The sequence below is a fragment of the Arachis ipaensis genome, chromosome B01 (assembly GCF_000816755.2).
Source record: "Arachis ipaensis cultivar K30076 chromosome B01, Araip1.1, whole genome shotgun sequence".
NCBI lineage: Eukaryota > Viridiplantae > Streptophyta > Magnoliopsida > Fabales > Fabaceae > Arachis > Arachis ipaensis.
Window position 1 is genome coordinate 2,992,442 of NC_029785.2, and position 15,736 is coordinate 3,008,177.

Sequence of the window (15,736 nt, forward strand, 5' to 3'; positions counted from 1 at the left end):
GAAAATCTTAACATAAAATTTTAATTATAAAGAAATAAAAAACATGTAAAATAATATTTTAATCGTAATTTTTTTTTGTGTGACTTAAATAAGCTAAAAAAATAAATAGAAAAACTATTTAAATAGAGGGACAGTCCCGTTTAAGATTATTTTTTAAATTCTTCTCAAGGAGAAAGAAGCTCTACTTGATAAAATTGTAACTTCATCGCCATGTTTATCATGATATCTGCCACCGTATTTGCATCTCTCATAATGAAACGAAAGTCAATACGCCAATTTCAATGTATGATATCCCTTATTTTGAGTACCAACGGATCAATAAACCCAAAATTATCTTGGTGATTAGTAAGAAGATTAAACGTTTCCACACAATCCATCTCACAAATAACATCTCGTTGACCCACATCCCAGATTAAGAGATATCCTTTCCAAATAGCAAACAAAAATTCCTTGAAGAATACTATTACTTCCAATCATTCTCAAACACCCCTTTACCAACTTCTATTACAATCTCTAATAACGCAAGCAAAACTAACACTATCACCAGAATCAGGATAATTAGCATCACAATTAATCTTAAAGATACTAATGGAAGGGGATTCCAAGAATCACTTAGAATAGAGGGGAGAGATATATGTTATAATTTAAAAATACTCCTAAGCTCCTTTTCTGAAACTAATGCGAGACAAATCACTTTTTTCGGAGGCCAAGTCTTATGAGGATTAAAGATGTCATTATTCCTTTCTCGCCATATTCACCATAATCCCGAAAAGAACCTAAATGGATACTCTCTGCTATGATACAAGAACCAGTGCTTCAAATATAGAGGATGACAAGAAATATCCAACCTATGTCATACAAGCTGAGTTTTTGGACAATCTCGAATACAATGTAAAATCGATTCCTGCCTAGAAAGACATCTTGGGTACCTATCCAATAACGACATTCCTCTTCTGAAGTGAAAACTTGCAGTAGGAAGAGCCTCCTTAAGACACAGTCAAGCACTCAAGCCAAATACTTGTACTTTTTCGAAACAAGCTGGCGCCAAAATCAAAGCCAATTCTCCCGCTCCTCCCAATCAAACAGCTGCTTACACAACCACAAGTAACCGTTACGTGAGTCATAAACTTTGGCAGCAGATCCAAACCAATACCAACCCACTACTAGACCTGCTTGCACATCTGGATTTGTAAGAAAGAATATTATCTTTCAGATTTTGAGATAAAGAAGAATAAAGAGTATCCAAATGCCACCTACCAACCGACCAGATATTCTATATCCGGAGGTTTAAATTAGAAATGTGAACATAATTCATCTTATTAGATAACCACCCTTCTCTCTTCCAGCTAGAAAACAAAAAATTTTGGTTCAAATTCTCAATACACCAAGCAAACCCATTTTTCAACATTTTTCAAGCTTTGCAAAGACTCTTCCAAATGGGAGAGCTCTTGTTCTTAGCACAACCAAAACACTCTATTGAGATGATGAGTACTTGGCATCTAACATTTGGACCCATAACTTGTTTGGCTAATAGAAAAAATTTCAAACTAGCTTCCCAAGACGAGCAATATTCACACAATAAGGATCTCTAATCCCTAAACCTTCATATTTTTTTGGAGTAACCAATACCTTCCAACTAACAAGATTCAATCCTCTTTCATCAACTTGTCATTTGCAAAGAAAATTCCTCATCATAAACTCTAGTTTACTAATGATCCCTTTGAAAAAAATAGATACTTGCATCTGGTATCTAGGAATAGTGGCTGCAACGGAATTAACCAAGCATAGTCTATCTGCTCGATTGAGTAAACTCCCTTTTCAACTTGTTAGTCTACTCCGAATCTTATCAAGGACACCGTTAAAAGCTGAACGGGTCATCCTATAATGGTTAATGGTAACCTCAAAATACTTGCACAACTCCTGAACAAATCTGATGGAGGACATCCCATTAAAAATCTCTTTTCTTCTCACATAGACATTCTTGGAGCAAAGCATTTTAAATTTCTTCATATTAATCTTCATTCTAGATTATCTGTAAAAAGTCTCTAAAACTACCATTACATTTTGTACTTGTCTCTTTGTAGCTTTACAAAATAAAAACAAGTCATCCGCAAACATTAAGTAGGATATTCTTAATTCTCGTCTAAAAATAATAATTGGATCCCACAAATCTAAATCAATCTAATGACTAATAAAGCATGTCAATTTTTTTATACACAACACAAAAAGATAAAGTGACATAGAATTTTTTTACTAAGGCTCCGGCTAAGAGTAAAATCATTCACATGATTCTCATTCGTGTTTAAATTTTTCATGTGTATATTTTTTTTTATAATTTATAATTTTCTTTGATTGAAACAAGTTACCGTTAAAAAATATTACATAAAGATTTACCTCATTTCAGTTATTTATTAAGAGACTGGAAGCTTAGTTTTAACGGTCGAATTTTTTCAGCAAAAAGAGAAAGAGAAAGAGAAAGAGAAAGAGAGAAAATGAGAAAGAGAAAGGGTTCATCAAAATCCCTTGCGAGTTCTGCATCTGCATCTTCATCAACATCATCTTCATCATCCACTCCACAAGAACATGGCTTCTTCGCTTGCTACCTCTTGGCCTCTCTTAACCCCCGCTTCAAAGGCCACACTTACATCGGGTTCGGGTTCTTCTCTCTATATCTCTGTAGATCAAATTTTGATGATCCCCTTTTGTTAAACCCAAAAGTTGCACACATCCAATTTGCTTTTTGATTATATTCGCTAAAAATTTTCTGTTTTTTCATTCATTGGATCTTGGGTGTATGTTTGGTTATTGCAGATTTACAGTGAATCCACGGCGCCGGATCAGACAACACAATGGGGAGATTGGATGTGGTGCATGGCGAACGAAGAAGAAGAGGCCTTGGGAGATGGTTTTGTGCATCTATGGCTTCCCAACAAATGTTGCTGCTCTTCAGGTTTCATACTCTGCTCTTCTTGTTACTAGGGTAGTTGTTTTGAGATTGAACAAGTCAAATTCATTGTTGTGTGAATGTCAACATCATCAATCATAATCCCCTTTAATGAGAATAGTAGTATATGTGTATGAGTGACTAGTGACCCTCTCATAGTTTCTTTTATGTTGATTCTGCAACTAAATAGAGCACTTTCTTAAGTACTATAGGTAGGACTGAATTTCAGGACCTGTGTAAAGCATTGAGCACTAAGTTTTCTCATGCTTCAAAAGTTCAAGGATCCTCCTCAATGAATTCAATATAAATTTTTTGCTTCTTCAAACCGCTGTGTAATGATGATAATAATTCAGCTCTTCTTTCTAGACACTTCTCATAATTCTTAGTTCTGGTAAGTTCCTAGATGATAATGTTTCTCCCTTAACTCCTAGATTTCTTAGTCTTATTCTTCACATTTGCCTAACAGATCTTAGCAGAAAAATCCCTTTCTTTTTTTGAAAAATGCTCTGAAATCTCTCTATGGCCTGAAAAGGTTGTAATCCCATAATCCCTGATATACAGTTTAAGTTTGTTCTCTCGACTCTCCCTCGCATTTGGGCCTCTCATCAAGAAGCTGCAAACACTTCCATTCATTTACCATCATGTGAACTCTTCGTCATATCATCATCATCAACAACATTGCAGCGTTCTCCAACTTCCACCACCCTTCCTGGTCACCATGTTTGTGATATAGATACTTTATCAGATGATGATTCGATTTAGAAACTATATATACACATAAGATCATTGGTTAATGTACTAACTGAAAATATTTCACTTGAAGATTTGAAAACAGAAAATTAGATTCTGCTGAATATGAAAGTATGCTGGAAATCCAAGAATTTAAAATAGAAAATAATTGTGGAAGGATTAACGACAGGGAAAGGAGAAGCTAGAAAGGAGAAGTTAAGGAGTGAAGGAAAAGAGGAAAATGTTAGAATAGGATAGAGCTATAATATGCCTTCTGATTTACCCAAATAAAATAAAATAAATAGCTCGTTATGAAATAATGCAAATGTCCTAAATTGGATTCTGTTACAGATATTAGGACATTTAAATATATGACATACGAGTAATTTTATATGAATAAGGTATATTATATTGATACATGAAGAAATAAAAAAAAAATGGGGCTTATAGCCAGATTTTAATACCTTTTGATTGATTGGGGGATTGCAGTTTGAATGGGCTTGGCAGCACCCTGTCGAATCCTTGGCCGTAAGGAAGGCAGCTGCAAATTTTAAATCCCTTTCGGGGGTTGCCAATAAGATCAAACTCGCATACACAATGCTCACCCTACCATCTTGGCAGAGGTATGGTGTTTATTTCTTTATTGAGTTTGGAATTGAAATTCTCTTTTTGTTGGGCAATGGAGTGGATTATATACTGAGTTTACTGACAATATTGTGTATGAATGGTCACAGCATGAATATGACAGTGAACTTCTTCTCCACAAAATATATGAAACATTGTGCTGGTTGCCCAAGCTTGCCAGAGCACATGACGATTGAGATGGGCGAAATGGATGAACTCCCGTGCTATACTGGGAGAATTGATGGTTTGGTATCAGATAATGATGACATTGATGAGGGAGAGTTTGGTAAAAACAATAGTAATAGTGATATTGTACCAGACATGTGTGGTGGCGTTTCTATTGCCCAAGATTCAGATCAAAATAATGGTGACAAGATCAGCGAATCAATTGTGCAGAACCAAAAATCGGAAGCTGCCGGAGAAGCAACAACTGATCCGTTAGCTTCACAGGATTCGTCGGATTCTATCATGTTGCCTGCTACTGGTGAAGACACAAATTTGGTGAGCGCAATGAATAATGGTGGTAGTAATATTAGCGATGGATTGAGTCAGTCGGAATGTGATCAACCACTGCCGGCTACATCACCAAAAAGAGTAGAGATAATTGTGATGAATGAGAGTAACAGTTGTGCTGTTTTGGCTGCTAATAATAATAATAATCAAGAATCCAGGAGAATGTTTCTTGTGCCCCATGAAGCTGAGATAATTGATCTGTCAACACCATCTCCAAGCTGCAGTAGAAGGGTTTTGGATAGCAATAAGAAGAGAAGAGTTTCCTCCTCATTATGTGTTGGTGCTGACTTTATAGATTTAACAAAGTCACCCAACTTTGTCCAATTGTAATAATAAAGCTTTTGGATATTTATATCAGTGTGTTTAGAAAATTTTTGTTGTTTGTTAAATAATCTGGCTTGTCAATGCATGTATTGACTTGTATAATAAGTATTAGCTTCTCTACGAAAAATCTTGTATGTTCTTGGAGTAATAAATTTTCTATCACTCTCTTGCTCTCCTTTTTAGCTCAATTTCTTGCAGCTTTATATGACTCTTTTATCTTTCAGTGTTCAACCTTCAGGTTATTTTTAGTGAAAAAAAAGGAAACAGAGGAGTAAAAAAAATCTATGCCATAAAACAATGAATAAAAGTTCAATTCCTATTCAGTATACATTGGAGATTGGTAAATACAGTTCTCATTATCAAAATGTCAACAATACCTATAATATGCATTTCTTAAACCTAATATTTGATCAACATTGTTAACGAAATTTATCTTCTTTTTTTTTTCATCAAATATAGGATTCATTCTTTGAAAGAGATGATTTACAAAAGACTACTAGAGCCATTAGCATAAGTGAAGTGAACTGTGAAAGTGGGATTCCCACAATAAAAATGGATTACAAACAACCTTCGAATTCCTTAATTTTAGAGAGAAAAACTAAAGAAAATAGAACTAATACTATAAAATTTAAAAATCTAAACTAGTCATTGATTAATGATTTGCACACAAGTACTTTAGCTGATAAAGCAGATGCAAAATAATTGAAAAATGCTATTGTACACTAAAATCAGTCACTAATGTATTTGTGTATAAATACATGTGTAGTTTAATTTATTTTCAATGTGTATTTGTATTTCAACATGTATTTTATACTAGTGGCTGATTTTGGTGGCTGATTTTAGTGTACACGTAACATAATCCTAGTTTTTTTACTGCATAAACTACTAAAAATACACTCGAATAATTTTATTTCTGACAGAAATGCACTCGAATTTTGTTATCGACAAAAAATGTCCTCAAATAATTTTAAAATGCAATAAAAATATCCAACATTAAATATGTATTTTTCAAAAAATACTTTAGAGATTAAATTTTGATGCGATTTTTTATAAGTATGATTAGAAAAATAAAATATTATTATTCTTAAAATTTGGTGACTTTTTTGCTAAGTATATATTTTTTCTGATTTTTTAAAAATATTATTAGTTGTTAACAAAAAAATTATAAAAAAATATACACTTAACAAAAAATCACTAATAATTTTAAGAATAAAAATATCTCTTTTCTTAATCATACTTACAAAAAATTACATCAAAATTCAATCTCTAATGTATTTTTTGAGAAATACATATTTAATGTTAGATAATCTTGCAAAAAATCTAATATTAAATATGTAAAAACAATCACAAAAAAAATATATACTTAGTAAAAAAATCACCAAATTTTAAGGATAAAAAATCTCATTTTTTTAATCATATTTGCAAAAAATCACATTAAAATTTAATCTCTAAAGTATTTTTTGAAAATATATATTTAATGTTGTGTATTTTTGTCGTGTTTTTAAATTATTTGAGGGCATTGTTGTTGATAACAAATTCGAATGCATTTTTGTCAGTGTAACACCCTAATACTTTTAAACTGAGTTAAGCTTTATTTGGATTATATTTAGTAGCTGATATTCAAAACCTTGCAAAATTTTTCTTTTAAAACGAAGGTGAAATATTTATGTAAAATAATTTATAAATAAAAATATTGAATAATTAGTTTTTATTAGAATAGTTACTAGTTTAAAAATATAAGTGGATTTGAAAATACTAACATGAAAAACCAGTGTGCTAAACTATGAAGGCACAACAATGACAAGCTTTACTCATACCAAATAAAAAAGAAAACATCACAGTTACAATTGCAATCAGTCAAAAAGGATAAAACAAAACACATAGGACATCCTAATTCTCTTATTTTGTTTAACTATGGCTAAAACAATCGCATATTCTTCCTTCTTAAAGTAAACGTTTAATGTTTTGTATCTACATCCTCGATAGCTTGCTCCTACTAGTGCACTTGTCTTTTCACCTCAATTGTATTGCTTCGTACTGCATCATTCCTGAAGATGGTACGGAGAGAGGGGTGAGAAACAAAAGTTTCTCAGTAGTTTTTATCTATATGGTGTCATCGTATCCATCCCCAGCCACTCCGAGTTTTTAAAATAAAAACAGTGATGATGCAATGTTGTTCAATTATTATTTTCAAAAGTCTTGATTAGTCGGAGTGGTGTGACTTTTAGATGCTTCTCATTTACTTATGTTATGACATGTGTAATGCATATAAAATGCCTATAGCGTTAAAACATATAAAGGTAACTCATAAACCTTGGTATGATGTTCTCATATGCCATAAAACAAGACAAAATAAATAATAAATAAGAGAAGAATAGTAACATTGCCATAGATAGGTCAAACAGAATAGATCTGAATAAAATAAAGATCTTAAACAATATCATGCATCATACAAGAAGGAACTTTGGAAAAAAGAAGGATATTTGAATGCAATAATAAACATAATCATAAATAAAAAAGGATAAAAGAAGAACAATCATGATCACACTTTTCATTGCACTTTTCATTACTTTTTCTCATAGCTTTTATGGAAGGTATTGAGCTCAAACCGGTATAAAAGGTGGGAGTCCCCTTCCCTTACCGAAGGTTCTTATCCCAAACGTTTTGGCGATCACCTTCCCTTACCGAAGGATCATCTCGATCGATCCCCTTCCCTTACCGAAGGATCATATCGATATCTTGTCTTTGGGGGTCACCTTCCCTTACCGAAGGTTCATTCCCTCAGTTTAATTTACGATCAAGGTTATTTAGACATACACAAGAAAAGAGTTATATCAACAAAGATATCTTATTATATAAAATTGATGGGCGTTCCCTTCCCTTACCGAAGGTTCCCAAAAGTTTGTCGATCACCTTCCCTTACCGAAGGATCATCTCGATTCGATCACCTTCCCTTACCGAAGGATCATCTCGATTATCTTGTCTTTGGGGGTCACCTTCCCTTACCGAAGGATCATTCCCTCAGTTCTTTAATGCACATAAGATTGTTATTATAATACATAATGCGTATGAAGGAAAGAGACATTCTACCATGACATGCAAATAAAGCTAACATCTATGTTCGAAAACATTTAAAACATGACATATAAAATTAGCACAAAAACCCCCTACATCGAGTGAAGTTCCACTAGGTATTCCGATGCAAATAGATGTGCTTTGTTAGTGAAGAGAGACTTGTTTCATGGCTAGACTTTGTGTATACTAGAATGTTTTGTATAGAAAAAGGGAATAGAATGAGAAAGGAAGGATCAAATAGCTCTCAGGCATGTGCAGATTATGTTAGGAGGCATTTAGGTGAAATCTTCAATCTGGATCGTCACTTTGTGAGCCTTATAACTTTTTCTACGTTTGGAATTTGGAATTAGCTATTAGAGACAAATTTATAGAGAATTGAATGAGCTTTAAAACAAATCTTAAACGAAGTAAATCGGATAACAATAGCTTGATATATTTCCGAAATACTGTTAGTATATCAGGCTGGCTGATAAGAGCGCGATTTTCTACTCTGAACTCGTAACCGATTTATCTATCTAATTTAATTTGAATTTGATTTTATACTGAACTTAAGGAATAGAGCTAGTATTCTTATCTTTTCATATAACTAAATATCATTCAAATCTAATAAATGTAGAATTAATTATGACTATATTTTAAAAGGTTGTTTTATTGTCGGTTAGAGATTTACTACCACTAGTGCTCTCATATGTTTAAATTTTAAATTCAAATCTTAAATCATTACCATTTTAATTAATTAATTAGTTATTAAATAATGATTTGATTCAAAAAGTTGGGATGTTACAGTCAGCGACAAAATTATTCGGACATATTTTTTATGGTTTACCCTTTTTTATAAATATAAAACGACATAATTTAGTACAAGAATCAATCCACCTCAATTTTTTAACGACTAGTGATGAATGAAAATTATCTAAAAAAATACTACTATAAATTCTAAAATATAAATTAAAAAATAAAATTAAATAATTATTAATTTTAGAGACCACTTCAAATTTCAAATGTAACTTCATGGACTAATTTAAAGCTTAACTCTTTGTTTCATCCTTTCCATCTTGCATCCATTGTCATGTAACTATAGAGCCTATGATAAAATTCACAAGATAAGTCCACATCCAGCCATCACATTCAAATCTATATAACTTGCAAATTGCAATGACATGTCTCTGTCTCACTTAGTAAATGATAGATTGCACCTTATTGCTAACTGAAAGACTTAGGATTGAAGTCTGAATGCAATTTAATGAAGAAGCAACCCATGCCCATGTGGGGCTACATATCATAAACTTGCGTCAAATACGTAATTTTCAGATACAGAACGTGAGCCATCTCGCTGAAATGTCTGGATCTATTCTGCAAGCAAAATGGGAATATTGGCTTTTGATATTTTGCCGCGTGTATATATATAGAGTTTGATATTATGTATCTTTTGATCTTCTGTTCTTATTATATGTTTGTGTCTTTACTCCTCTTTGTAGGCAAGTTTTCATTTACGTAAATGTTACGCTTTTTTTTTTTGTGACTTTTGTTTAAACTTTCTTTCAAAGCTCTTTTTTATAAATTTTTTTCAACTATTATTATGTATATATTTTATTTTAGAGGTCGTAATACCTCACTACCCCAACTTTACAACTTAAGCGTAAAGTTCTGTGTGGTAGGATGTTACACAATACGCTTGTAATAGGATGCGATAAAGATCTGCAATTTCTGTTTCATTGTCATAAGATATTGGCTCGTGCATTTTTCGTGAAATTTTGAGGAGATGAGAACTACCCATGAGTTATATGCTAAACTTGATGAGGTTATTGTCAGTTATGAGAACTACCCATGAGTTATATGCTAAACTACCCATGAGTTATATGCTAAACTTGATGAGGTTATTGTCAGTTATGAGAACTACCCATGAGTTATATGCTAAACTTGAGGAGGTTATTGCCAGTTCTGGGAGATCAGCTCCCAAATTATTCGAGTTTGATGCCTGTAGTTAGATTGGTGCTGGCATTGGTGGTATCTTTATCTTTTGCGGCTAATTTAAATCGTGACGATGAAATGGATGTGTTTTGGGAAATAATTGTTCATTTTACGAGCTTGTGGTTGCAATGATTCTTCTTATATGATTTCTGCTAATGTGAAAGACAAAGGACCTGATCTGATTGAAAATATAGTGCAAATTCTCTTTATATGTCTATAGTGTATTTTTACGGTCTCTTCTAAATATTTTTTTCTTGTAATGAAATTTTTAGGTATTACAAGTTACTTCTCAGTATTGATGGAATTCAAATATAAAAATACATTGCTTCTAATAATTGTGCAAGATGGATACATTTGTGGTAATTTTTTTAAATAATAAATAAATACAAAATTCCATTTTTATTGAAAGAAATTATCATAAACATCAAACACAATAACCACAGTACAACCATATCTTATTCGGCGTAACAAACATAAACAAAAAGACTTAAAGAAGAAACAAACATGATTAACAGATCTTACATGAGGTTTTGAAATCGGTGAGGCTAGTACAAAACAGAGAGGATAAGGTGGTATGAAAATATGATAGACAAGGTATTTTTTCAACTAACTCATTTGTGCAGGTATGGCAGGAGGAAATACTACCACAGGAGATAATCAGTTTCAGCTTTACTAAGAGTATTTGGAAAGGTCTGGTGCCACCGAGAGTGGAGCTATTTGCTTGGTTTGTGTTGATAGACCGAGTGAATACTAAGGAAAGGCTAAACCAGTTTGGTATTATCACCCGGGAAGATAATGTTTGTGTATTATGTAATAATGATGTGGAACATGTACATCACTTGTTTCTAGGCTGTACCTTTGCGTGGCAGGTGTGGAATGCTTGGATATCAGCTTTTGGCAGACATTGGTCTTTTTCGGGGACGCTGAAAGAGCACTTTTTGAGCTAGACAGAGGAACCGCGGAGTAAGGAGAACCAAAGGCAGCGGTTGAGGTGCTTCTGTGCAATCCTTTGGAACATCTGACTGGAAAGAAATAAGAGGATATTCCAGAATACCAGCAAAGGCATTGAAGAAATTATCAACATGACTTTCCTTAGCGCTAATGAGTGGAGTTGTGTGGATCCTTTTTGTTGTTGATGTCTATGTCAAAGATGACTTAGGGATCGGTCTTGTGGGGTTGTTCTAGTTCTTAGCTTTTAGTATTTAGTTTATTTTTATTCTTTTTGATTTATTGGATGATCCTGTTTGCTCCACTTTACTGTGTTGAGCTTTGCATTCAAAAAAAAAAAAAAAAAAAAATATCCATATCCCAAATGTTTCCAATCGGTCACATTAAAATATGCACCAATACCATCCACATTAAAATCTTGTTCTTTTGTCACCAAAGTGTTGATTGAATCCGTGATATAGTTTCTAGTAAAAGCAACTTTCTTGATCTCTTTGATGTGCTTCACAACTTGTGAGAGAGGTTTCTCCATGAGTTCTTTAACTGAAAGGACAACATTTGCATCCACAATTGCATTCCCATAATACCCTTCAGGCAAAGGTGGATCCAAATGTCTTCTCGCCCCAACTAATATGCCTAGCATAGTTTTCCCATCATAGTTTAGTTTCAAGGCTCTAGCCCTTGACCTCCAAATATAAGCAGTGAGTGACTCAAAATTTGTGAAAATTTCTTTCATAGTCTTAATATTATTGTGATTAGTAAATTCTTTGATCAATCTCATTTTGAGTCTTCTAAAACTCTCTCCATCCACCTTAAAGCATTCATGTACGAGTGTTGTGGTCGGAAGATATGGTGAAACGGCGGCCGAGGCATCATCGATAGGACTCGGCAAGGGCATTTCGGTAATTGACCCCATCAGCCTCTCCCTTTCCCAAACAGGCTTTATTGATGGCTCATTTCTTCCTCTTGCTAACTCAATTATGGCATGAAGAAATTGAGAGACTCCAAATCCGTCACATACAACATGTGAGACCCCAATTCCAATTGTGAATCCTCCACATAGAAATTTGGTTACCTTGAACCCTAAAGGGTAATGATGTCCACTTTCATCATCTTGTGAAGGAAGCTCAAAGGCCAATTGTTTTGCAACTTCCATGTCATCAATACCATCAAGGTAATGAAGAGATGAAAGATTGCAATTAGCAATTGCTTCTATAAATGGAACTCTATCATTGGAATTGCAATGAACTCTAAACTTCCCATCATCATGTTTGACTATCTTCCCAGCAAGAGGGTAGTAATAGAACAAGGCCATTGAGAGTGATTTTTTTATCACATTAATAGGGTTAGGGTCAATTTGGTCATTTGGGTAACCATCATGTTTTTGTGATTTGTAAACTTGAATGATATGCCATAACATATTAAGGTCAGGTCTCTGATCAAGTGTAGATAGAGAGAGAATAGAAGAAGGTGTAGACTTAGATGGTTTGATAAATACAACATCTTTCATATCCACAATGAGAGGTGCCATGATGGGAAAATGTGGCTTTGATGGATTTAGAGATTGTTATCTTTTGTGTTTGTGCCATTTGAAATATATGGGAATAGAACTTATATAGATCAATACTTTGTGATCATATGTATGTACATTTTGTTTTGTTTAGATTAAATTATTTTCATCTAATAATTATTGAAATACATGATAAGACCATCCAACAATAATAATAGATAGGGTTATGTTACGTGTACACCAAAATCAGCCACTAAAGTTAGCCACCAATATAAAATACATACTGAAATACAAATATACATTAAAAATAAATTAAACCACACATGTATTTATACACAAATACATTGGTGGCTGATTTTAGTGGCTGATTTTGGTATACAAATAGCATTTCTCAAATAATTAGGACTGTGACAGGTACTGCCACATCCTTTTTCTTCCTTTCTGTCTATCTATTATTAGTATTATTATTGTCATTATTTTCCTTTTGCTTTTAAAATTTGGGACCAGGACTGTGACAAGTGTGCTTGAGATGAGGAACATGAAGAGGAAAATCTGAGAATAAAGAGACCTCAGCACTGGTCAGATAAATTAATGATGCCTCACATGATAACTGTGTGTGTCACCTTTTATTCTCAAAAAATAATAGATATGAGTGTCACTCTCACTATATATGATGCACAATCGATAATAGAAGTGTCCACTAAATGTAGTTTATCAACATCAATACTCTGGTTTAAATACCAATGTACAAAAGTTCAACTTACTACAACTAATTTGATTCCAGCCAAGTCTCACCAAGGATTCAGTATAACTAAACTTTGCCTTTTTGCTGTTTAACAGTCATCACGCTTTTAGTTCATTTTTAGAATATGATATATATAGTTATTTTTGTTATGCAATTGTTCAATAACTATTTTAAATTATTAAAAATCTGAATTGGAGCAAATAAGAAGTGCAAGTCAAACAATAAGAGAGGAAATCAGTATAAATAATATTGAATCTTGAGAGGTGTTAAGTGTGTGGTTCAACACTTTTGAGCATTCATGTTTTGTATGAAATAACACAAGCATCAAAGTAGATTAACTCAAATGAAGTTGACATATAACATTTTGGTTCTATTATCATCCGATCAAAACTGGAAAGTTCAGTAAGAGACTGATTCAGAGCAAAACTGAGAAATGTACTAAAACTTTGATATTGAGACACAACATATGCTACAATAAGGTCACTGCATTATGAAAATGCAAGACCGGTAAATGCCAAAAAATTGGAAAATTCAAGTTACAATTTGGTCATTGCATCATGAAAATCAAGATGGTGTTCCCATGAGATGAACAGACAGAGTAAAAAGTACAAGAATAACAAGACCTTCAAAATCTGGAATCTGTTATGACTCGGGTGGTTGTGGCGGCTGGTCATCTATCTGCGGCTGTTCTTCTGGCTCTTGTGGTTGCTGCTGTTGGTCATTTTGCCAGACCCAAATAATATCCTTAAGTGCAGGTCTTATACCCTCTTGCAGTATTTTCTGGTATTCCAATGTATCTCCATTGGATTTCTTCACCTCCACCAGATGGAACATAGGAGTAACCTCGAAAATCTCGGCATCAATTGATAAAACCCCCTTCCTACCTTCGGTTAAACCATCCAATTTCACCAAGCCAGCTGCTGTTTTCTTTATCTTCAGCTTTAGTCGCTTGGCAGCATCTTCCAGCTTGGAAAAGATGACCGATGCAGGTTGTCTTGAACTAAACCTTGCTTCTCTTTTCTGAAAACTGTCTTCGAAAAATGAAGAAAGATCGAAACCAGCAGAAAGGGAGATGATATCAAATGCATTTATACTTGTTGCCACAACTGGTTCTTCCTTTGCTTCTGCTGCTAGACCTTCACCTTCATCACTTAGATCAGAAACTGTACCTGAAGAGACGCTAGTGGTTTCTGCGTCATGTTTTTTGTGCTTAGCTTTAGGTCCTCTCTTAAACCAAGAATTTTCTGTAATCTTGGCAATAGTAATCCTGGTTTCAGGATTTGGATCCAGCATCTTTCTCAACAACCTGCATACTTCTGGCGGGAACCAACTCGGGAATTTTAATTCAGCCTTGCTTATCTTCCTATACATCTCTATCAAATTTGCATCATGAAAAGGGAGAAAACCTGCCAATAAGACAAATAGAACAATTCCACAAGACCAAATATCAGCTTTTGCACCATCATATCCCTTCCTTTTGATGACTTCAGGAGCAACATAGGCAGGGGTGCCACAAGGTGTATGGAGTAGGCCATCCTGCCGCTTGGACTCCGCGAGCGCACTTAACCCAAAATCAGATATCTTTAGGTCCCCATTTTCATCCAACAGAATGTTCTCCGGCTTTATATCTCTGTGGTATACGCCTCTACTGTGACAATAATCTACTGCATTGATTAGCTGCCTAAAATACTTGTGAGCAACATCTTCCTTGAGTTTTCCCTTGGACACCTTGTCGAAGAGTTCACCACCTTTAGCAATTTCAATAACAAAGTAAATCTTAGTCTTGGTGGCCATAACCTCGAAAAGCTGTATAATATTGGGATGCCTAGCCCTTCTCATAACAGATATCTCGCGCGTGATTTGTTCGGCACGCCCAGTTTTCATAACCTTATCTTTGTCAATCATCTTAATAGCCACACTCTGGTTAGTTATCGCACTCCGTGCATAGTAAACCTTCCCAAAGGTACCCTGCCCTAGTAATCTTCCTAACTCATATCTTTCCAACAGAACAATTGATTTACTCTCCATACGAAACTCCCAAAAACAAAACAAATTTCTATCCTAATTCCCTAAAAGCCACCTAAATTCTATATCATTTACAATTCTAGAGTATATGTATGACACTATAAGTATATAACCAACTATATCTATAACCGAATGGTATTTCAACCGTCTTCACAGAGATCGCGTATTAACAGAAGCGGCACTCTCAAAAAACTAGTGTGCCAATTGTGCATCAAGGTATTATAGCTAATGAATGTGCTATAAATTTGTATTCCACTATTTTCAAGCATCAATTGCAGATGAAATTGCAAAGGTATCACCTTATGGAAATCGAATACAGAGCTTCGATCGA

General features: G+C 33.9%; 3 protein-coding genes across 3 annotated transcripts; 1 reads left to right on the forward strand and 2 right to left on the reverse strand.

Moving 5' to 3' along the window:
• On the forward strand, positions 2,417-5,310 carry LOC107642765. The gene is made up of 4 exons (XM_016346271.2): positions 2,417-2,650; positions 2,812-2,950; positions 4,163-4,296; positions 4,408-5,310. The coding sequence occupies exons 1-4, from the start codon at positions 2,493-2,495 to the stop codon at positions 5,138-5,140; spliced, it is 1,164 nt and encodes a 387-aa protein (XP_016201757.1). The 5' UTR covers positions 2,417-2,492; the 3' UTR covers positions 5,141-5,310.
• LOC107644340 (spermidine coumaroyl-CoA acyltransferase-like) lies at positions 11,068-12,736 on the reverse strand. The gene is made up of 2 exons (XM_016348180.2): positions 11,439-12,736; positions 11,068-11,202 (listed from the first exon to the last, which is right to left on the reverse strand). The coding sequence occupies exons 1-2, from the start codon at positions 12,654-12,656 to the stop codon at positions 11,068-11,070; spliced, it is 1,353 nt and encodes a 450-aa protein (XP_016203666.1). The 5' UTR covers positions 12,657-12,736.
• LOC107642853 (CBL-interacting serine/threonine-protein kinase 10-like) lies at positions 13,715-15,730 on the reverse strand. The gene is made up of 2 exons (XM_021115824.1): positions 14,787-15,730; positions 13,715-14,696 (listed from the first exon to the last, which is right to left on the reverse strand). Exons 1-2 carry the CDS (start codon positions 15,406-15,408, stop codon positions 14,023-14,025), a joined length of 1,296 nt encoding a protein of 431 aa, XP_020971483.1. The 5' UTR covers positions 15,409-15,730; the 3' UTR covers positions 13,715-14,022.

What these genes read in the sequence shown, in the direction of transcription:
- LOC107642765 (XM_016346271.2), top strand. Translation starts at nt 2,493, where the DNA reads ATGAGAAAGAGAAAGGGTTCATCAAAATCCCTTGCGAGTTCTGCATCT. An exon ending in AAAGGCCACACTTACATCGG is followed by an intron (nt 2,651 to 2,811) that starts GTTCGGGTTCTT and finishes TGGTTATTGCAG; the next exon opens with ATTTACAGTGAATCCACGGC. An exon ending in CAAATGTTGCTGCTCTTCAG is followed by an intron (nt 2,951 to 4,162) that starts GTTTCATACTCT and finishes GGGGGATTGCAG; the next exon opens with TTTGAATGGGCTTGGCAGCA.
- LOC107642853 (XM_021115824.1), bottom strand. Translation starts at nt 15,408, where the DNA reads ATGGAGAGTAAATCAATTGTTCTGTTGGAAAGATATGAGTTAGGAAGA. An exon ending in TCTATTTGTCTTATTGGCAG is followed by an intron (nt 14,697 to 14,786) that starts GTTTTCTCCCTT and finishes GGTTCCCGCCAG; the next exon opens with AAGTATGCAGGTTGTTGAGA.
- LOC107644340 (XM_016348180.2), bottom strand. Translation starts at nt 12,656, where the DNA reads ATGGCACCTCTCATTGTGGATATGAAAGATGTTGTATTTATCAAACCA. An exon ending in TGAATGCAAAGCTCAACACA is followed by an intron (nt 11,203 to 11,438) that starts GTAAAGTGGAGC and finishes ATTTCTTTCCAG; the next exon opens with TCAGATGTTCCAAAGGATTG.